Source organism: Suricata suricatta, chromosome 8 (genome assembly GCF_006229205.1).
Source record: "Suricata suricatta isolate VVHF042 chromosome 8, meerkat_22Aug2017_6uvM2_HiC, whole genome shotgun sequence".
Classification (NCBI taxonomy): Eukaryota; Metazoa; Chordata; class Mammalia; order Carnivora; family Herpestidae; genus Suricata; species Suricata suricatta.
Window position 1 is genome coordinate 82,147,372 of NC_043707.1, and position 23,272 is coordinate 82,170,643.

At 33.8% G+C, this 23,272-nt stretch overlaps 1 protein-coding gene across 1 annotated transcript in view; it reads left to right on the top strand.

The window, feature by feature from the left end:
• LRRIQ3 (leucine rich repeats and IQ motif containing 3) overlaps positions 1-23,272 on the top strand; it is a 162,654-nt gene that overhangs the window by 134,450 nt on the left and 4,932 nt on the right. Inside the window, exon 7 of the mRNA XM_029948578.1 lies at positions 18,190-18,919. Within this exon, the coding sequence (XP_029804438.1) occupies positions 18,190-18,919 (730 nt within the window). The remainder of the gene's footprint in view (positions 1-18,189; positions 18,920-23,272) is intronic.

Genomic DNA, 23,272 nt, shown 5'->3' on the forward strand with positions numbered 1-23,272 from the left:
TTGCATGTTTCTGTCCAGTTTTCCCAAGACCATTTGTTGAAAGGAATTCTTTTTTCCATTGACTATTCTTTCCTACTTTGTCAAAGATTAGTTGACTGCATAGTTGTGGGTCCATTTCTGAGTTTTCTATTCTATTCCATTGTTCTGTGTATGTTTTTGTCCTAGTACTATGCTGTCTTAATCACTACAGCTTTGTAATGTAGCTTAAAATCTCGAATTGTGATGCCTCCAACTTTGTTATTTTTTTTTCAAGATTGCTTTGCCTATTTGGGGTCTTTTATGGTTCAATACAAATTTTAGGATTATTTCTTCTGGCTCTATGAAAAATACTTGTGTTTTGATAGAGATTGCATTTAATGTTAGACTGCTTTTGGTAATGTACACATTTTAACAACATTTGTCCTCCCAATCAATGTGTGGAATGTTTTTCCATTTCTTTGTGTCATCTTCAATTTTTTTCATAAATATTCTATAGTTTTCAGATCTTTTACTTCTTTCATTGGGTTAACCTAGGTGTTTAATGGGTTTTGGCACACTTGTACATGGTATTGATTCCTTGATTTATTTTTCTGCTGCTTCATTATTAGGGTATGTGAATGCAATTGACTTTGGTACATTGATTTTATATCCTACGACTTTGATATATAAAGTTCATTTATAAGTTATAGCAAGTTTTTGGTGGAGTCTTTTGGGTTTCTTCATAGAGTATTATCTGTGAATAGTGAAAGTTTGACTTCTTCCTTACTGATTTGGATGCCTTTTGTTTCTTTTTGTTGTCTAATTGCTGAGGCTAGGATGTCCAGTACTATATTAAATAACAGTGGTGAGAGTTGACATCTCTGTCTTCTTCTTGACTGGAGAGGAAAAGCTCTGTTTTTCCCCACTGAGGATAATGTTAACAGTGGGTCTTTTGTATATGGCCTTTATGATGTTGAGGTATGTTCCCTCTATCCCTACTTTGTTGAGGGTTTTTACCAAGAATGGAAGCTATATTTTGTCATATGCTTTTTCGAGATCTATTGAAGAGATCATATGGTTCTCATCGTTTGTTTTATTAATTTGGAATATCACGACTGGTTTGCAAGTATTGAACCAACCTTGCAGCCTAGTAATAAATCCCACTTGATTATGGTGAATAATTTTTTAATGTTATGTTGGATTTGATTTGCTAGTATTTTGTTGAGAATTTTTGCATCTGTGTTCATCAGGGATATTGACCTCTAATTATTTTTAGTAGGGTCTTTGTCTGGTTTTGGAATCAAGGTAATACTGATCTCATGGAATGAGTTTGGAAGTTTTTCTTAATTTCAATTTTTTGAACAGTTTGAGAAGAATAGGTATTAATTCTTTTTTAAATGTTTGCAGAAATCCCTTGGAAATACATCTGCCCCTGGACTTTTGTTTGTTAGGAGAATTTTGATTATCGATTCAATATCTTTGCTAGTTATACATCTTCAAAATTTCTGTTTCTTCTTATTTCATCCCACAAGAAAGAACAAGATGAATTTATGGCCAGGGAGCTAATCAAAATAGATATAAGTAATATACCTAAGCCAGAATTTAAGATAATAATTATAAGTATACTAGCTGTCCTTGAGAAAAGCATAGAAGAAACCGGGGCCTTACTTCAGAGATAAAGACCTAAAAACTAGTCAGGCCAAAATAAAAAACTATATATAACAAAAATTCAAAACCAACTGGATATAATGACCAGAATCAGAGGAATTAATAAGTGATATAGAATATAAAATTATGGAAAATAATGAAACTGAAAAGAAGAGGGAAAGAAAAATATTGAAACATGAATGTAGACTTGAGGAATTAAGCAATTCCATAAAATTTGCATTATAGATGTCACAGAAGTAGAGAAGGGAGAGGACGTGGAAAGTTTTTTGAGCAAATTATAGCTGAAAACTTCCATAATCTGAGGAAAGAAACACACATCCAAATCCAGGAAGCATGGAAAACTCCTATGAAAATCAACAAAAACCAACCAGCACCAAGATATATTGTTAAATGTGCAAAATAGATGAGAATTCTGAATGTAATGGGAAAGAATTCCCTAACATATAAGGGAAGATAAATCAGGATAGCAACAGATCTCTCCACACAAAAACCTGACATGACTGAAGGGAGTGACATAATACATTTAGTGTAATGAATGGGAAAAAATATGCAGCCAACAATACAAATAGCAAGGCTTTCATTCAGAATAGAAGGAGAGATGAATAGTTTCCCAGAAATAATGAAAACTAAGGAGTTCATGAGCACTGAACCAGCCCTGCAAGAAATATTAAAGGGACTGTTTAAGAACAAAAGACTAAAAGTGTTAAAGGCTAGAAGGGAACAGATAAAATCTCCAAAAATAACAACAAAACAAATAATAAAATGGCACTAAATTCATATCTATTAATAATCACACTGAGGGGCGCCCGGGTGGCTCAGTCAGTTGAGCATCCGGCTTCAGCTCAGGTCATGATCTCACAGCTCGTGGGTTCGAGCCTTGCGCCAGACTCTGTGCTGACAGCTAGTTCAGAGCCTGAAGCCTGCTTCAGATCTGTGTCTCCCTCTCTCTCTGTCCCTCCCCTGTTCACACTGTGTCTCTCTCTGTCTCTCAAAAATAAATAAAATGTAAAAAAAAAATTAAAAAAATAATCACACTGAATGTAAATGGACTAAATGTTCCAGTTGAAAGACATAGGGCAGCATAATGGATAAAAAAACAAGACTCATCTATATGCTGCCTGCAAGAACCTCATTTTATACGTAAAGACGCCTCTAGACTGAAAGTGAGGGAATGGAGAACCAGCTATTGTACTACATCAAATGGAAACTGAAGTAGCAATATTTATCTCAGACAAAACAGATTTTAAACCAAAGATTGTAACAAGACACAGAGTATTATTATCATAACAAACGGATCTGTCCAACAAGAAAGTAGAATAATTGTAAATATTTATGTCTCCAACTTGAAAAAAGCCAAATACGTATGTCAATAACAAACATAACTCATTGATAATAATACAATAGTAGTAGGGGACTTTACACCCTGCTTATAGCAATGGACAGATCTTCTAAGCAGAAAATCATGACGGAAACAATGACTTTGTATGACACACTGGACCAGATGGACTTAACAGATATTTTGAGAACCTTTCATCCTAAAGCAACAGAATACACATTTTTTTTAGTACACATAGAATATTCTCCAGACTAGATCACATACCTGATCGCAGATCAATCCTCAGCCCAAACCAATGGTTTGAGATCATACCATGCATGTTTTCTGACTATAAGGTTATGAAACTTGTAGTCAACCATAAGAAAAAATTTGGAAGGACCACAAATATATGGAGATTAAATAACATCCTACTAAAGAATGAATGTATTAACCAGGAAATTAAAGAAGAAATAAAATAAATATATTGAAGTAAATAATAATGAAAACATGACAGTGCATAACCTTTGAGATGCAGCAAAGGCAGTCATAAGAGGGATAGCAGTACAGGGCTACTTCAAGAAGTAATTAATATCTCAAATATACAACTTAATGTTATACCTAAAGGAGCTAGAAAAGGAACAACAAATAAAGCCTATGGCAGCAGAAGAAGGAAAATAAAGATTAGAGCAGAAATAAGTGATATAGAAACACACACACACACACACACACACACACACACACACACACACCCACCCCAGTAGAACAGGCCAACGAAATTAAGAACTTGTTCTTTGAAAGAATTAACAAAATTGATGAACCCCTAGCCAGACTTATCCAAAAGAAAAGAGAAAGGACCCAAATAAATAAAATTGCAAATGAAGGAAGAGAAATGGTAACCAACAGTACATAAATACAAACAATTGTGAGAGAATACTATGAAAAATTATATGCCAACAAATTGGGCAATCTGAAAGAAGTAGATAAATTACTAGAAACATACAAACTACCAAAAATGTATTTACATTCATAAGAGATTTTGGTCTATAGATTTCTTTTGGTTTTGGTAACACTAACCTCAGAATGAGTTGGAAAAATGCTTCATCCCTTTTTTTTTAGAAGAGTTTGTAAAGAATTGATATAAATTCCTTAGATTTTGGTATAATTCACCACTAGAGTCCTCTGTAGTTGTTTTAATGGTGTTCCCAAATATGTCAGGAACAAATCACTGGAATCTGTAAGTGTTACCTTATTTAGAAAAAGGGTCTTTGCAGATATGACTAAATTAAGAATCTTGAGATAAGATAATCCCAGATTATCTCTAAAGTCTCTAAATGCTACCATAAGTGTGCTTATAAAAAAAAAAGAAATAGAGGGGGATTCTATATATACACGTAGAAGAGAGAAAGGAAATGTAAAGAAGGAGGCAGATAGGAATGATATGACCTCAAGCAAGGAATGCTGGCAGCTAACAGAAGCTCAAAGAGGCAATAAACAGATTCTCTCAGAGCTTCGGACTGCAGCCCTGCTGACATCTTAATTTCAGCTCAGTGAAAGTCATGTTGAAATAATGACCTCCAGATCTATGAAAGAATATTCTTTTGTTGTTTTAATCTAACAAGTTTGTGGTAAGCTTTATAATAGTACAGGAAACTAATACACCGTTTGGACCTAGGGTTTTATTTGTGGGAAAAAATAAATTACTTATTTAACTTTTTAAATTTGTTATAGGATTATTAATATTTTCTATTTCTTCTTAGGTCAGTAGAGCAGTTTGTGTCCTAGGAATTTGTTCATTTTATCTAAATTATCTAATTTGTTGGCACATTGCTCTTTATTGTATTCCTTATAATCCTTTTTATTTCCATAAATTTGGTAGTCATGGTTCCTCTTTCATTTCCAATTTTGGTAACTCAAGTCCCTCTCACCTTTTTGTTGGGAGATTTTTCTAAAGATCTCTAAATTTTGTTAATCTTTTCAAAACACCAACTAATGTTATTGATTTTCTCTATTGATTTTCTATTTCCACTTTATTTATTTCTGCTTTCATCTTTACTTTTATCTTTCTTCTGTTTGTGTTGGGTTTAGATTTGACTTACTAGTTTCTTAAGGCATTCGGTTAGTTTATTTTTTAAGATTTTTATTTTGAATATAAGTGTTCATAGATACAAATTTCCTTCTGAGCACTGCTTTAGCTGAACCCCATAGTTTCTTAGTGTTTTCATTAATCTTATAGTATTTTCTAACATCATTTGTGATTTTCTCTTTGGCCTATTGGTTATTTAGAAATATGATAATTTCCACAAATTAGAATTTCTACAAATGAGAATTTGTAAGCTTAAAGATGAAATTGATAGACATAATATCTAGATATAAAAACATTCTTACTACATGCCATTGATCTTTTTCTCAGTCCTCTCAACTAATTTACAAGGTAGGCATTTTCACTCTTCCATTTCATAGAAGTAGAAACTGCAGCTTTGTGGAGTTAAATAAGTGGCTTAATGTCACCTTCTGAAATGCCTAAATATGCTATTTCAGAAATCCAAATGATTTTGCCCATGGTTTTATACTTCTAAACCGTATCCAATAGTTGCTTTTGCTGTACAGTGGCTCAAAAACAGCAAAATGGTGTAGGCCAACCATTGTTTCAATAGACATTGGATTAGTATAATCTGTGTAGCCAGGGTGGTCTAAGTTGAACATACAGGTTTGACCCTAGGATATTAGGTTGAGAAATTGAGATCTTCCAATTAAGATATCAACATAAGAGGAGAAAGACTGAGGCATCATGTTCTTCAGAAGATTACTATAGAAATCCTGGGTAAAGTAAAATAACATAGTAATCAAAACACCAAATCATAGTTATTCAGGAACCTGTAGGAAGTTTGACCTTAATTCTAAGCCACGTTTGCCCAGACAGAAGTTAGTTTTTCTCTGTTTATGGTCGGGCAGAATTGGCTTGAATATTTTGTTCTATTTAAAATTAACAAGATGAGTTGAACTCATGTTGGAATAGGTGAAGATGGAGGTGAAAGAGAACTGTATAAAAGGCAAGCTTACAAGAGAAAAAAAATCATAAAACTGAAATTGACTTCCTTATAATAATAGACCTTATTATAAAAGACCACATATAGTATGGCTCCATTTATAATAAATGTTCAGAATACATAAATCTGTAGAGATGGAAGGCAGATTAGCAGTTGCATAGGGTTAGGGAGGTGGTAGAGGTTGGGAAATGGAGATTGACTGTAATGGTTATAGCATTTCTTTTTGGTGGAATGACAAATTTATAAACCTAGATCGAAGTGATGGTTGCACAACTCTGAACATTGTTAAGTCACTGCATTATACACTTTAATGGTTTGATAATTAATTTTTATGATATGTTAGATATGTCTCAATAAAGATCTTGAAAAAAATCACATGTTGACATTTTTAAAGCATGCTGGATGTCAACAATCATTTGAGATGTTGCTCTCACTAACGGGAGCCCTTTCATTGCAAGTGAAACAACTTTTGTAAGTAACCTAACCAGTTGATGATAAACTAACAGTGTTCTAAGTATTTTACATGGAAGGTACTTATAAATATCAGTTTTACTGCCTTTGTGTTTAATTTTTTTTTTATTTTAGGGTTTTGTGGTTAACATGCAATGCATTATAATTTCACCCATGTGACTATAGAGAAATATGTTCCTGGATATCATTTTCACACAGAATATCTAATTAATGGTATTACATGGGGAAATATTTGTCTGCTTCTCTTAACTTTCTATCCTAGTGGAATCCATCCCCAATGGATATGTTCTGTTACATATGAATGTAGATTTTTTAAAAAGAAACTTTATTCTTTCTTGTGGTGATCTCGGCTCATATATCAGGCCATTTATACCACAGCATGTGTGTTATGTAAATGGGATGGGTTAGAGGGAGACCTCAGACCTTTTTGTATTGTTCCTAAGAAAATTAATCTCAAAAGAAGAAAATGGCTCCTCTGTGACCATAATTTCAATGAGATTTATGTGCCTAACAAATCAAGGAAAACTCAATGCATGACAGAAGTTGATGTCACTACTCTCTCTTTTTGTATTTACTTTATTTTTCCTTTTCCTCATATTCTCTGCTTTACCTGAACTCAAAGCTGCCTCAAACCCTATTTACCACACAAGGCCATCTGCTAGTGCTAAGGTGTCAGACAGTTTTGCTGAAGAGAGCAACTGCTTCAGACCCATTTGTGAACATTCAGATCATATCTGCACTGATTTTTAAATAGGCCATTTATTTCCTCACAGATGGCTCATAAATCTGTAATATATTTAGGAGAACCAAACAAACTCTGTTGATCACAAATGGTACTGGCCTCTGTGCTCCTGACTTCTAAAAGTTTCATGTGACAAAACTATCTGTTGAGATAACTTAAAATAAATGGATTACAACATAGCCTACTTATTTTGCTCTTAAGTAGAGAAGTTTATATAAAGTACAAATAGAAGGATAATTTGGAGGTTTTTTGCAAACATATTTCTTTCATAGAATAAACTACACCTGAAAGAAATAATTTTGTTGCCTTTGTATTGAAGAATTCAGTTTGTGGAGATTATGGCTGTGCATCAAAATTAATAATTTTTGTATTATAAATACAAAGTACTATTATTAATATTATTAATTAAAAGTATACAAAGTATCAGTTTCCTCATTTTTATCAGAGTATTACTAGTAATCATGTAAATGGAAACAAATAGTTCAAAATTATTTTATTTAGGATAATATTTTTATTTAAAGAAAATTTTAATGTTTATTTTTTGAGTGACAGAGAGAGACAGAGTATGAGCTGGGGAGGGGCAGAGAAAGAGGGAGACACAGAATCCAAAGCAGGCTCCAGGCTCTGAACTATCAGCACCGCCTGACATGGGGCTTACGTGGGGCTCAAACCCATGAACCGTGAGATCATGACCTGAACTGAAGTCAGACAGTTAACCGACTGAGCCACCCAGGCACTCTTAAGGTAATATATTTGTAAGTGACATTGTCTTAATGAAAAATTAAAATTATTTTTTAAGATAAAGAATTTAAATACAACATATTAGTGAAATGTTAACAGGTTTGAATATGAAAGCTATAAATTTCAATAATAATCATATATATAAGTATTTAATCTAGTTTATGAAATCTGATTTACTTCCAGTATTTCCTATTACAAGAAATGATATCATCATTGAACTAGTTCCTCAAACCAAAATGCTAGCATTCGTCCTTGATTGTTGTTTTTTTTCCCTCTTTGTGATCTAATTTATCAGCAAGGCTTTTCAGCTTTGCATCTAAACATATTCCAAATCTTTCTTCTACTGTGCAATTTTGTTGCTTTTACTCTAGTCCTACCTACCATCCAATCTTGCCTGGGCCTCTATAGTAGTGTTTCGCCAGTTTCTCTTCTTACTCTCTTGGGTCCACGTTCAAATTTATTTTCCTCATGGTAAAATCGCATTATTCCCCTACTTTAATAACTCTAAATTTCAGAATAAAATCTAAATTCTGTGTGTGTGTGTGGCCTGCAATGCCAAATGTAATCTGGACCCTGTCTTCCCTCTCTGACCACCCCTCACACACCCCTCCTTTTGTTCACTGGGTTCCAGGAAAAATGGCTTTCTCTCTGTATCCCTATCAAGGCCAAATGTGTTCTTGCCTAGTCTCTTTACAGTAGCTTCTGATTTCTCCTGGAAATCTCTCCCTCTTCTTCAAATTCCCCACTGCTTATTTCTTCTTGTCTTTCAAATTTGAAGTGAAATTGAATTTTTAAAAAATATTTCGTATCTGTCCAGTATAGTTACTAGACTCATTGTCATTTTACCCTGACAGAGCATTTATTACTGTTTGATATTTTTATATTTATGAAGTTGTTACCTATTTTTCACCACTAGAATAAAAGTTCCATGAGACATGGGATCGTGTCTCTTGTATACAAAAGCGCCTTGCACATAGCAATGTTCAGTGTTAGGTATACACTTCTCACATGTATTATATTTGTCATATGTGCTATGGTTAGCAAAGAAAAAACATGTTTTCATTAGAGAGAAATTGTTAATATCCATAAGAACTAACTAATTCTCAAACAATGAAAAAGGAAAATAAAAACTAGAGGAAAAATTAAGGACTAGAAGGAGCTTTAATGATAAATTTCATAATTGTGATTCCTGAATTTCAATTGAATTTGCAAGCTACTAAAATATGCATGAATGGATGGAAGGATGGATAAATAGATGAATTAATAGATGGATAAATCAAAATGATTCTAGGAAGTTAGAAGCTATTAAGTTATTCACTGAGACCATATGTAATTTTAAGTAGCTGCCATTGGGGGAAATTGGTGTCTGTTACATTAATAAAACACTGAAATTGAGATTTGAGATCTGAGACTGGATAAATGCTCATAGAATCCTAGACATACTAGGTACATTATCTAAAAAGAAATTAAAAGAGGACAATCATTAATATACCAGAATGAATTATAATTGAAATGAACTAGGAATCAATAATTTAAGAATGAGGAAAAGAGAAAAATGAACTCTAATATGACCACAAGTAGCAATTAAAAATCCTAAATATCTATTTTATAGTAGAATATATATAGTCTCTGAAGGTTCAGTGAAACTTCTGACATTTCTATTTATGGATTTCTACTTTGAAACTAGTATCATTGGAAATTGTCATAAAATTACATCCTTTAGAGGTTGATATTCTAAGAATTACTTAAAGGGACTTAGTTAAGTATTACCTAAGGTCTAGCTTTTCTGGCTACTCTTATTACTGAACTGAAATTTGGCAATATCTTTTGGTCTCTGCATCTTTAAAATGAAGAAAAAATGTAAAAAATAATGTGAAAGTGGGCGTGAAGAAATCTGTCATCATTGTTTGCATCGTAGACATTTCTTAAATTCAAGGAGAGGAGGCGTGCATTTTGTGGCTTAGTCCTAACTGTGTACTTTTATTTTATTATGGTGAGAATACCGAACATGAGACCTACCCTCATAGCAAAATTTACGTGTGCGATATAGTGATGTTGACTACAGGTACAATGTACTGCAAGCAGCTCTCTAGAGCTCATTCATCTTGCTTAACTGAAACTATGCCAGTCAATTAGTATCTTCCCAGTTCCTCTTCTCCAGACCTTGGCAAAAATATACTACTGTGATACTATGAATTTGACTATTTTAGATGCCTCCTGTAAATGGAATCACACAGCATTTGTCTTTCTGTAACTGTCTTATTTCACTTTGCATAATGTCCTCAAAACTCATTTATGTTGTCTCCTGATTTCAAAATTTTCTTCTTTTTTAATGCTAAGTGTATTCTATTATGTGTCTTGTCACATTTTCTTTATCCATTCATCTGTTGATAGACAGTTAGTTTGTTTTCACACCTTGGCTGTTGTTTATAGTGCTGCAATGAACATTGCAGTGCTAATATCTCTTCAAGATCTTGATTTCAATTATTTTTGATCAATTCCCAGGAGTGGGATGACTAGATCAAATGGTAATTCTATTTTTAATACTTTAAGTAATTTTCAGGCTATTTTCACAGTGTCTGCCCCATTTTGTATTGCCACCAACAGAGTGCAGGACTTCCAATTTCTCCACATTCTCACCAACATTTTTCATCTTGTATTTTTTAAATAGCCATCCTGACAGGTATGAAGTGATATCCCATTGTGGTCTTGACATACATTTTCCTGACAATTAGTGACATTGAACACTTTTTCATATACCTGTTGGCCATTTGTATGTCTTCTTTAGACAAATGTCTTTAGTCCACTTAAAAATTTTTAAATGCCAGTATTATATTTTATTATTGAATTAAAGGAATTGCATAAATATTTTGGAGGTTAACCCTTTATCAGATATGCAGTGTGCAAATATTTTCTCCCATTCTGTAGATTACATTTTTTCTTTGTTGATTGTTTGCTGTGCAGAAGCTTTTCAGTTTGATGTAATTCCACTTGTCTACTCTTGCTTTGTTTCCTGTGCTTTTGCTGTCATATCCAGGAAATTATTGTCAAGACCAAAATCATGAAGTTCTTCCCCTATATTTTCTTCTGGAAGTTTTATACTTTTTGGCCTTAAATTTAAGTTTTTAATCCATTTGAGTGATTTTTTTTCTGTGTACAGTATGTGAAAAGGTTCCAATTTCATTCTTTTCCATGTAGATGCCCAGTTTTTTCCGGAACAACTGTTGATAATAGTATCCTTTCCCCACTGTGGGTTTTTTTTTTTTTTTGGCACCTTGTCAAAATTTAGTTGACTGTATGTGTTTGAATTTCTTTCTGGACTTTCTATTCTGTTCCACTGGTCAATATATCTTTCTTTATGCTAGTATCTTTCTGTTTTGATTACTGTAGCTTTGTAATATATTTTGAAATCAAGAAATGGCATGCCTCTAGTTTTGTCCTTAAGATAGATATAACTATTTTTGGCCTTTTGTGGTTCCATGTGAATTGTAAAATTGTTTTTTCTATTTCTATAAAAATGCCATTGTAATTCTGATAAGGGTTGCATTGAATTTGTAGATTGCTTTGGGTAGTATTGGCATTTTAACAATATTAATTCTTCCAATCCATTGAACCAAGTCTTCTTCATTTTCTTTTATCAGTATCTTAATTTTTTTAGTATGCAATCTCTCACTTTCTTGGTTGAATTTATTCCTAAGTAACTATTTTGATGAGTATTATAAATAGGATTGTTTTCTTGATTTCTTTTGCAGGTAGTTTATTGTTAACTTCTAGAAAAGTACAATATGTATTCTAGTGTTTAAGTATAAATATTCGTATTCAATAAGCAGTTGAATTTTTAAAATATAATTCCAAATATGCAAAATACTATGCTGACTGTAGTGGAGGACACAAGGATATATAAGACATATTTTTTATTCTCCAAATCTTAAAATTTACCCAAAGAGTTAAAATGGACAGCTACAGCATGAGCAGACTTCTATATAAAGTCTATGAGTAAGTTCTATCCCACTGCTATAAGACAGTGCTTCCAAATTTTTCCAATCATGGAACAAATCAATAATAATAATATTTGTAAAGTCTACTGGGTTAAAAAAAGAGCTTGTAATATAGAGAAACAATATGTAATTATATTCCATTTATATTATTTAATTATAGTGTTGACAATAGGATATAATTGTTTTTTTAAGAGAGAGAGAGCAAGAGAGGGGCGGAGGGAAAGAGAGAGCGAGAACGAAACTCCCAAGCAGGCTCCATGCCACCAACATAGAGGCCAACTCAGGGCTCTATTTTAGGACAGTGAGATCACAACTGAACTGAAACCAAGAGTCACATACTTAACCGACTGAGCCACCCGCACACTCCTAGGATATATATTATTAAATAAGATCTCAAATATTGAATTTATATAAAACTTTTAAATAATGACTTTACAAATGTGTGATCAACTTGAGGTTGATTTCCTTGAACATAAATTTTTTTTAAGTTTATTATTTTTTAGAGAGAATGTGTGCCTGTGCACACAGGGAGAGGCAGAGAGAGAATCCGCACTGTCAGCATGAAGCCTGCTGTAGGGCTCTATCCCAGGAACTGTGAGATCATGACCAGAGGTGAAATCAGGAGTCAGATGCTTAAACCACCCAGGGGCACTGACATAAAATCTTTATATCAGACACAATGATTTTAAAATATGTTCACAAGTCCTCTGACACTCTTCCCTTCAAAAAAGTGGGGCCTAATTCTCTTCCCTTTGTCGAATGGGCGTAGGGATTTACATATAACAAATAGAATATTGCAAAAGAAATGGTGTGTGTCTCACAAGACTATCATAAAAGATATTGTGTCCTGCTCTGTGCTCTCTCTGGCAGATTACTTGATCTGTGGGAAGTTAGCTGCCTTGTCAGAAGGAATTTGTACTTACACCAGGCAGTTCTTTTCAAAGCCTGCAGGGCAAGGAACTGAGGCCTGCCAATAGCCATTAAGGAATATAGACCTCTGAAAAGTCGTGTAAATGAGCCATCTTGGAATGAAGTCCTCCAGCTCCAGTTAAACTTTGGATTACTGCAAACCTATTTGACACTTTTCCTGTGACATTATTGGGAAACTCTAGCCACAATAACTAACTAGGCTATTCTTGAATTTTTAACCCAAAAAAATGTGAAGTAACAAATGTTTATAGTTTTAAAGCCCATATGTATTAGAGTATTTTTTAAAATAGCAATAGGTAACTAATACACCAGGTTTTAATGATAATCTTTTTAAAGCCTTCATAGTCTCCATTAACAAAAAACTTAGGTTGACTAACTAATAAAAATAGAAAATAATTTTTATAGTTATTCAGACATTTCTAATAGTTGAAAGATTCTGTGGGTGAATTTTCTCCATTTCTCATATTGAAATATCTAACACAGTGTGTGTGTGTGTGTGTGTGTGTGTGTGTGTGCGTGTGTGAGAAAATGTGAATGGACTCAATCTAATTGAGTTTTTATATCATTCTATATTTTAAAATCATGATGAGGGTCACCTGGGTGGCCTAGTTGGTTACGCATCCAACTCTTGATTTTGGCTCAGGTCATGATCTCATAGTCGTGAGGTTGTGCCCCCAACTAGTGCTCTGTGCTAGGTATGGCGCCTGCTTAAGATTTTTCTCCCTCTCTTTGCCCCTCCCCTGCTTGTGTGTGTATATGCACTCTCTCATAAAAAATATATAAATAAATAAATAAAATTATGAAACTCTGAGTTAGAAGAGGATCCATTGTGCTGCTAGGCATATTATTAGTAGTAGTGTTTATCAGCCAAAACTGGATTGAAGTGTCTGATATATGCATACAAGGATTTGGGAGTTCCCACCCCAGATTGGCTACACTTTGAGCTATGTGCCATGCTTTTTAAGCAACTATTTTATAAGTCTCTCATCAATAGTAAATAACATTACACACAATAACTCACTGCCTAAAGTACATTTCTTTTGTTACTACTGTTTTATTATTTTTTAAGCTGTTATTTAAATTCCAGTTAGCTAATATACAATGTAATATTAGTTTCAGGTATACAACTTAGTGATTCGACACGTCCATATAACACCCAGTGCTCATCACAAGTATGCTTCGTAATCCCCGTCACCTATCTCACCCCTCCCCCGACCCACCTCCCCTCTGGCGACCATCCCCAGTTTGTGCTCTATAGTTAAGAGTCTGTTTCTTGGTTTGCCTCCCTCTCTTTTTCCCCTTTGTTCATTTGTTTCTTAAATTCCACATATATGTGAAATCATACGGTATTTGTCTCTTACTTCTTTCACTTAGATAATATTCTCTAATTCCATCCATATCATTGCAAATGGCAAAGTTTTGTCCTGTTTATGGCTGAGTAATATTTGTGTGTGTGTGTGTGTGTGTGTGTGTGTGTGTACCACTCCTTCTTTACTTGTCAGTAGATGGATGTTTGGGCTATTTCCATAATTTGGCTATTGTAGATAATACTGCTATAAACATTGGGGTGCATGTATCCCTTTGAATTAGTATTTTTGTATTCCTTGGGCAAATACCCAGTGGTACAATTGCTGGATGGTAGGGTACTTCTATTTTTAACTTTTTAAGGAAACTCCATACCGTTTCTCAGAGTGGCTTTGCCAGTTTGCATTCCCACCAACAATGCAAGAAGGTCCCCCTTTCTCCACAACCTACTGTTTCTTGTGTTGTTGATTTTAGCCATTCTGAGATGTGAGATGATATCACATTGTAGTTTTGCTTTGCATTTCCCTGATGACCAGTGATGTTGACCATCTTTTCATATGTCTATTGGCCATCTGTATGTCTTCTTTGGAGAAATGTCTGTTCATGTCTTCTACCCATTTTTAATTGCACTATTTGTTTTCTATGTGCTGAGTTTTATAAGTTCTATTGGCACAAAATAGACGCATAGATCAATAGAACAGAATAGAAAACCCAGAAATGAACCTACCACTATATTGTAACTTAATCTTTGAAAAATAGGAAAGAATATCCAATGGGAAAAAGACAGTCTCTTCAACAAATGGTGTTAGGAAAACTGGACAGCAACATGCAAAAGAATGAACCTGGACCACTTTTCACCATACACAAAAATAAACTCAAAATGGACTAAAGACTTAAATGTGAGACCTTAAACCATAAAAATCCTAGAAGGAAATATAGGCAGTAGCAACTTTTTTCTAGATATGTCTCTTGAAGCAAGAGAAATAACAGCAAACTATTGGGACTACTTTAAAAAAAAATACCTTCTACACAGTGAAGGAAACAATCAATAAAACTAAAAGTCTGTGGAATGGGAGAAGATATTTGCAAATGACATGTCCAATAAAGGCTCAGTATCCAAAATATATAAAGTACATTTTTAAGCATTAGAATACCTCCCGAGACCTCCCTTCTATTGCTATGACTGTAGAATAATGTGTCAGACCCTACTTGAACTCCAAAGTCTCTGGATGAAATTTATGCCAAAGAGAGCCTAGAGGCTATAGCAACTCTAACCCCCACCAGGGACATTAGTGTTACTGGGCACTCCCATTATTCATTAACAGCATACTAGTGTGCCACTAAGGGAGTAGTTCTTAGAAATTCAAAAGAGAGGATATTAGTCTGATCAAGCTTCCATGACAAAATACCACACTGAGTGGCTTAAACAGAAATTTATTTTCTCTCAACTCTGGAGCCTGGAAGTTCAAGATCAGGTTGGGAGCATGGTTGATTTCTGGTGCGATTTCTGACTTGTTGATGGCAACCATCTTGCTGTGTGTTCACATGACCTTTTTATTATTTGTCTTCTGTCCTCAGTTTTTTGTTCCTGATTCTTTTTCCTAGTCTTCTTTTTGTTCATTCAAACTTTTTTATAAACTATTTTATTTTATCCTTTAGATTTTTAGTTGGACCTCTTTACATTATATATTTATTTTCTGTAAAGATTATAATATATATCTTTAACTTTGTACAATCTACTTAATATTGTACTAGTTCACATAAAATACATAAAGGAAGAATCTAAATAGCCTATATGGTTGCATGATTTCTGTATTTTATATGAAGTAATGTCCTTTGTGATATATTTTCACTCATATTGTGTAATTTTGATAATATTGTGGGCATCACAATTATATACTTTCACAGTTATATACTTTGAATTGTGTTATAAGAGTATTGATGTTTTTAAGAGGGCACATTCTTTTGTTTTTGTTTATTCTCCAGAGTCCTCAAATACTTGTTCTTTGTTTTGTTATTACATCAGCTATATGTTAGGATCTTACTCCAAAATATTGGGTATTTCTTTAAGCCTCAGTTTCTTTATCAGATCAATGGGGATGAAAATAGTATAGTACTTACCTCTAAGATTGTTGAGGAAACCAAATAAGATAATTCAAATGATGCAGAACAATGTGACAAAAAGCAAACACTAAGCATGTATTAGCTGTATTGTTATGATTCGTGGTTAATAACATCTACCTTAGAAGGTTATCAATATTAAAATAAATGTTAAATATACATGTAAAGAAGTAAGCCTAGTAATTACCACATGATAAGGGGTCAGTAAATGACAGTATTAATGTTACTCAAAATAAATAATCTTAAAAAATTCATAAGTTTATTTATTTTGAGAGAGAGAGAGAGAAAGAGAGAGAGAGAGAGAGAGAGAGAGAGAGAGAGCGCAAATGGAGAAGGGGAAGATAGAGGGAGACAGAGAACCCCAAGCAGATTCCATGCTCTGCATAGAGCCCTATGTAGGGCATGAACTCACAAACCTGTATCTAGTACCTTACTTTGGACCCAAACTCTTTTTTTAACTAAAAAATTTTTTTAATGTTTATGAATATTTGAGAGAGAGACAGAGAGACAGACAGAGTATGAGTGGGGGAGGGGCAGAGAGAGAGGGAGACATAAAATCTGATGCCCAAACCTGTTGACCACGAGATCATAACCTGAACCGAAATCAGAGGCTCAACCCACTGAGCCACCCGGGTGTCCCTGGATGACTGAATTACTGGTGGATTACTTTTTGTATTTGCTAGACTTGATTTTTAACTTCACTTTAGGCTATGCTTCCTTTTCTAGTGTTGACGTTCTTATGGGCCTCTAGTGAAATTATGCCTGTTTGCTTCTTCCCTACTGCCTACCTAGACCACAGGTCCTACCCTTCTTTATTGACCACTTCAACTTCCATTAAACTCCATCATCAGATTTGCATTTGACATCTAAAGACATTAAGAGAATTTTCTATTACAAAAACTAAAATCTTTATAGACTACAATTAGTAGAGATGTAATTTTAATAGAGAGAATTAGTCAAACATGGAAAACATCTTTTTCTAAGTCTCGTAAGCATAACTTTCTTTTAACCTGTATTTGCCATCTGATACTGAATCCATAACTAGGTTTGTCAAAAAATAAGTATGTGAAAAATAATCTGATCCAAGTTGTTACATTAGTTAGGTTGGCTATAATAACAAATAGACCCAGAAATATATAGTGGCTCAAGCATACTTGCCATTTATTTCTAGCTTCTATAAGAGTCCAAATTTGATTAATCCTGGACAGCAACTAGTTTTTTAAGGAGTGGAGCCAGGGACCTTCCACCTTGTAGATTCACCATCTTCTAGGGCCTTATCCTTATCTCTGTATGGTGAGTCAGAAGAAAAAAGAAACTATAGAGAAGATATATTGTTTCATTATAGCCTTAGACCAGAAATGACACATATCGCTTCTGCCTATACTTCACTGTAGAGGATTTAGTCTCATCACCACACATAATAGCAAAGTGGGCTGAGGGATTCACGTGTCCAAGATAACATAAAATATAATTTTAATGGCAGCTATTAGTTCCCACCAGAGTTAAGACAAACATGGTAAAATAGATTACAAAGTCCTTTGCAATATGAGATAATAAATATATGTAAAAATAATATGCATGATGAAGTACTAAGTGTAAGATAAGATACTGCTATTGCATTATTGCAAGTTAAGTAATTGTGAGAGATAATGCAGGAAATACAGGAATCGGTACATTTTTATGTTAAACATTTTCAATAGTGATTTCCCTCTCCAAAATCACTATTAAAACACAAGTTTAAAAAGAACACCAGTTGGGGAAAATGCTTCTTAATAGAACCAATAACAGGTTCTTGTCAACTTTATTAATGTAGCTTTCAAAATAGTAGGTACAGAAAATAAACTGTGCTTAGCACTTATATAATGTATTATATTTGTCTTCCCTGTGATGTAGGTCAGAAGGAATCTGAAGATGAAACTGAAGATGAAAAATTGGATGCCAGTTTTAGGATATCAGTGTTCAAACTACCCATATATACTTCAGGTTCATTGAAGTATGCTGCATTATTGAAAGAAAAGGAGCAAGATTATTTTCCTACATATGTCCGACCATTTTCAACCACTCATCAAAAACCAGCAATTAAAAAAAAAGACATGCCATCAAAGGATAATGTAAGGAAAGATTTTTTTACAACACACAGAACTGGGATAAAACTCCAAACACTTTGTGATATTGACAAATACTATTCAGAACAAAAGAAGCATGAAAGCCATAAAAAAAAAATAACAGCTGTAACTCTGACACGGGCTGCCCAAGAAGGAGTTAGCTTAACTGTTCAAGAAAACCTAAATAAGAAGAAAAATGCCACACTAAAACTAACTGCAAAATATAATGAGACAATTCAGAATGGTTTACAACAGCTTTGGCGGAACAGATTCAATTACCTTGAAAAAGTTAGAGAGAGGAGAACTCTGTTTCTAAAAGAAAAAATGAAAAAGACCGAAGACCGTTTATTAATTCAAAACATAAGTAATGAGCGCACTCTATTGTACAAAGGAGTGATTAAAATGGACAGATTAAGGAAGAATCAAGCTCTCTTAGAAGAGAAACGTCTGATTGTTCAGCAAAGACTAGAAATGGAAAAACATCAAAAGAATTTACTGAAACAAATGAAGGAAATTAGGTAAGTACAGTTTTGATATTATAGAAACTTTTAAGCAAGTGCATGTGAATATTGCATACTAAGTGCTGAGATCTAATAAACAGTACTGTGTTTATAACATGTTATATTCTCTTTAAAAAAAAAGAGAGAGAAACTCCAACAAAAAAGGACAAATACGTTCTAATATATTACCAAAGGTGAGACAAAAAAAAACCAAAAACAAAAACAACTGTATCTCATCCCACCTCTACCCTCATCCAATAAAACCTGCTTCCTAATCAGTGACTTTTCTTATTGCAAATGGCATCATCATTAGTCTGTTGACCAGTGCTAGAAACCTCAGTGTCTTTGACAACGCAGTCTGTCTCATCACCAACATCTAGTATGTTTCCTTGTTCAATGTACTGCTAAAGGGAGTCTCAAACTGATCCGTTTTGATCTTGCTTTTCCCATTCAAATGCAGACTCTCATGATCACTCTAAGAAGTCACCTTTTATCCTTCCAGATGAATGTCCCATCTCTATTCTCAAGACTTCCTCTCCTCAACCCATAGCTGTTCTCCAGCCTACAAGCCTCAACTGTCTTTAAAATTCAGTTCTGATCATGCCACTTTCTACTTATATATACTGACACCTTGCAGTTGTCCATAAGATAAAATCTAATCTAAAGTGGTATTTCAGACATCATGCTTTATTCCAGTTTATCTAGACTCATCTCACTAAATTTTCTGCCATAACTTTCTCTCTCTTCACCTAACAGACTTCTGGATTTGCTCCAGATAGACCAAATTTTTCTCTACTCCCTACTCAGATTTCGATTTCTTATTCCGGTGACCTTACTGATACTATCCCCTTTTTCTTCAAATATACACTCTGCAAGGCTGCTACCAGCCCACAATGTTAGTACTATCTTGATATCCTTATGCAACACCAGTCTCTATTTTATTATGCAGATTACAGTGCTTCGGAGTGTTCAGACTGTGAGGACGAGACCCTTGTTTCGCCAGGGAGACAACATCACTCGTGGCTGATACTTGCTGAGTGTGACTGTGTTTCACCCCCTCTTTGTTCCCGTCATGCAGCGTGTGAACTGCACAGCCACTGACAAAATTCATCCTTTTATTGTTCATCCTTTAATAACCAGCTGAAATAGGATCTTCGCTGTTAACCCTTCCCCATCTGCTCTTCCACTCTGAAGTAACCCTTTTTGTTTGGCAGTTCTTTCATAACACTTTATTTAAGTCTTAATTATAGCAGTTACCCCAAGACAGCCTGCATCAGGTTAGCTTGAAAAGTCCTTTATAAAATAATTTGGTCTATCTTTCCATTTCAGTGTCTAGTGCAACACTTAGCTTCCGAAATTATTGAGTGATTATTTCTTGAGGAAAATAGGTAAAAATTTTTTTTTGAAATCCAGTTTTTAAATTAGTAGTGGTTGTATGTAAGTCCATTTCATATACTAGAGCCTGTGGGGCATGGCAAATTTTATACACACACACACACACACACACACACATATATATGTAAACTGTATATATATTTTTACACTGTATATATATATATATGGCTTAAGTATTTTTATTGAAACTTAAATATTATTAATACTTAAATATATGTATTATTATTAAGCCACTGCAATAATAATGCATATTTTCAAAATGCTTGTATAGTAAAGATATGTAACCAGAATTATTAAATATATACTAAAGATATAATTGACCAGGTTTTGAAAATAGCTTCACTGACTAGTAGAATACATATCCAAAAATAAGTTCTTATTTCATGATAATCAATTTTTCCTACACAGTTTGTCCTTTCTCTCTGTGATCATTGGCATTTTGACTGAGGAATGCTTGCCTTCAGTTCAAATTTTTCACATAGTAATTCACTTTCAGCTATTGATGATGGCAGGTGATGTGTGGACATAAAGATTATTTGGCCCCAAGAAACTGAAAATCTAGGTGGGAGATGAGTCATCAGGCAAAAAGACTGCCAAAGTTAAATAATAATGCAAGCAATAATATAAACTACCAAGGGACAAAATTAAAATTTCCAGTTAAATGGTAGGTAATAAATAGATGAGAATAATCTAAGCCACCTTCAAAGAGAGAGCATAACTAAACATCAAAGTGTTAATTCATTTCAGTTCTTCCCAACACCCGTATGAAAATTAATATTATATTCTTGAACCTCTAAGAACTCACAGTTCGATGGCAAATATAAGCATATATTTGAATCATTACAAAACATAGAAGTAGGAAAATTCAACTGTCAATTTGAATTTGGTAAAGAAGAAAGCTGAGAGGAAATCATTATTGGCAGAGTGGATGAGCAAAATTGGAGATTTCAGAATGGGAAATGTGGTGGAAGAAGAATGTCTTGAATATTGCTCTACTCATGGCAGAGGTTTATGAAGGAGAGTAGTTGAAAGTAGATTTGCTAAAGAAACATTAAATTGGATTAGAAATGACCTGTAAATCTCAGTGGATAGTCACATGTTAAAGACCATTAAGAATCCTACCAGAAAAAAAAATTGCATTTTAAACATGCATTTTACCATAGAATCTGCTTTTTAAGAAATGTCTTAGAACACTAATCTTCAGAACACATTTTGGACAAAGCAGTCTCAAACAAATGCAAACATTTAAAATTGTTTCATGATGACTTTGTGCAAAGGCTCTGAAAATTAGTACTGACTCAAAATATATTAAGCTACATTTGGTAAATTTAAACTTCATTAGTTGTTAAAGCATCTCTTTATTGAGGTATAATTGACATATATCATTATATTAGTTTCAGGTGTACACCATAATGATTTAATAGTTGTATATGTTGCGAAATAATCACAATGGATCTAGTTAACATTGTCACCACACATAATTACAATTGTTTTTCTTGTTATGAGAACTTTTAAGATTTAGTCTTTCAGCAGTTTTAAAATATGCAATGCAAGTGTTATTAACTATAGTCACTATGCTGTACATTATATGACATGACTTAGCTTATTTTATAACTGGAAGTTTATACCTTTTGACCCTCTTACATTTTACCCACTCCCCATACCCTACCTCTGGCAAGCACCAATCTGTTTTCTGTATCTGTGAGCTCTGTTTGTTTGCTTGTTAAATTCCACATCTAGGTGAGATCATGTAATATTTGTCTTTCTGATTTATTTCACTTAGTATAGTGTCCTCAAGATCCATCCATGTTGTTGCAAATAGCAAGATTTCCTTCTTTTTATGGCTGAATATTATTCCATTGTATATATACCACATCTTCTTTACAAAGGATATTTTTTAGAATATAAAACTGTCGGGGAGCCTGGTGTCTCTGTTGGTTAAGTGTCTGACTTAGGCTCAGGTCATGATCTTATAGTCTGTGAGTTTGAGCCGACTGCTGGGCTCCTTCTGACAGCTCAGAGCCTGGAGCCTGCTTTGGATTCTGTGTGTGTGTGTCTCTCTCTGCCCCTCCCCCACTTATGCTGTGTCTCTCTCTGTCTCTCAAAAATAAATAAACATTAAAAAAATAAAAACAGAATGTAAAACTGTGACTCAAATATAAAATGAACACATCAAAGATTTTATTTAAACCATTAAAGAACCAGTTAGATGTTACAACCAGTTCAAATGACAGTTTTTATTTATTTTTGTTTGTTTATTTACTTTTGAGACAGAGACAGAACACAAGTAGGGTAGTTGACAGAATCTGAAGCAGGCTCCAGGCTCTGAGCTTCAGCACAGAACCCGACACGGGGCTCAAACCCACCAACTGTGAGATCATGACCTGAGCCTAAGTCAGACACTTAACCGACTGAGCCACCTAGGCACCCCTCAAATGACAGTTTTAAAAGTATGTATTTGTAAAAGCAATCAGTAATGCCAAAGTAAATTTAGTCATTATCCACCAGCAATTATCAATTATAACTTCATTGGACAAAATTCACCTACATTTTATAAACAAGAATCAGTTGTATTACTCATACTTTTCTTCAGCATATAGAGTTGTAAAATAGATCAAAGAGATTGAAAGGCACAGATAACTCTGAAAGGTGCACTAGACAGAATTCCCAGTAACTTTCTTTTTTTACTATTTCAAAGTCTTTCACACATTTGTCTAACATTAGATTGAACCTTATCAGTTAAGGTTTTATATCCTGGTGACATCGTAACTGGCCTAACAATGTAAATACATATGTTTAAGGCTTGTCTAGAAATACTTTGAGATCCATATAGCTGATTCTTTCATCTACACTTAAAAATTAGTATTAAAGTATCATGCACATTGAAAGTTACATAGCGTAATGATTTGACAATTCTATGCATTACTCAGTGCTCACCACCTTAACCAGATAACATTATTACAGTAGTATTGGCTA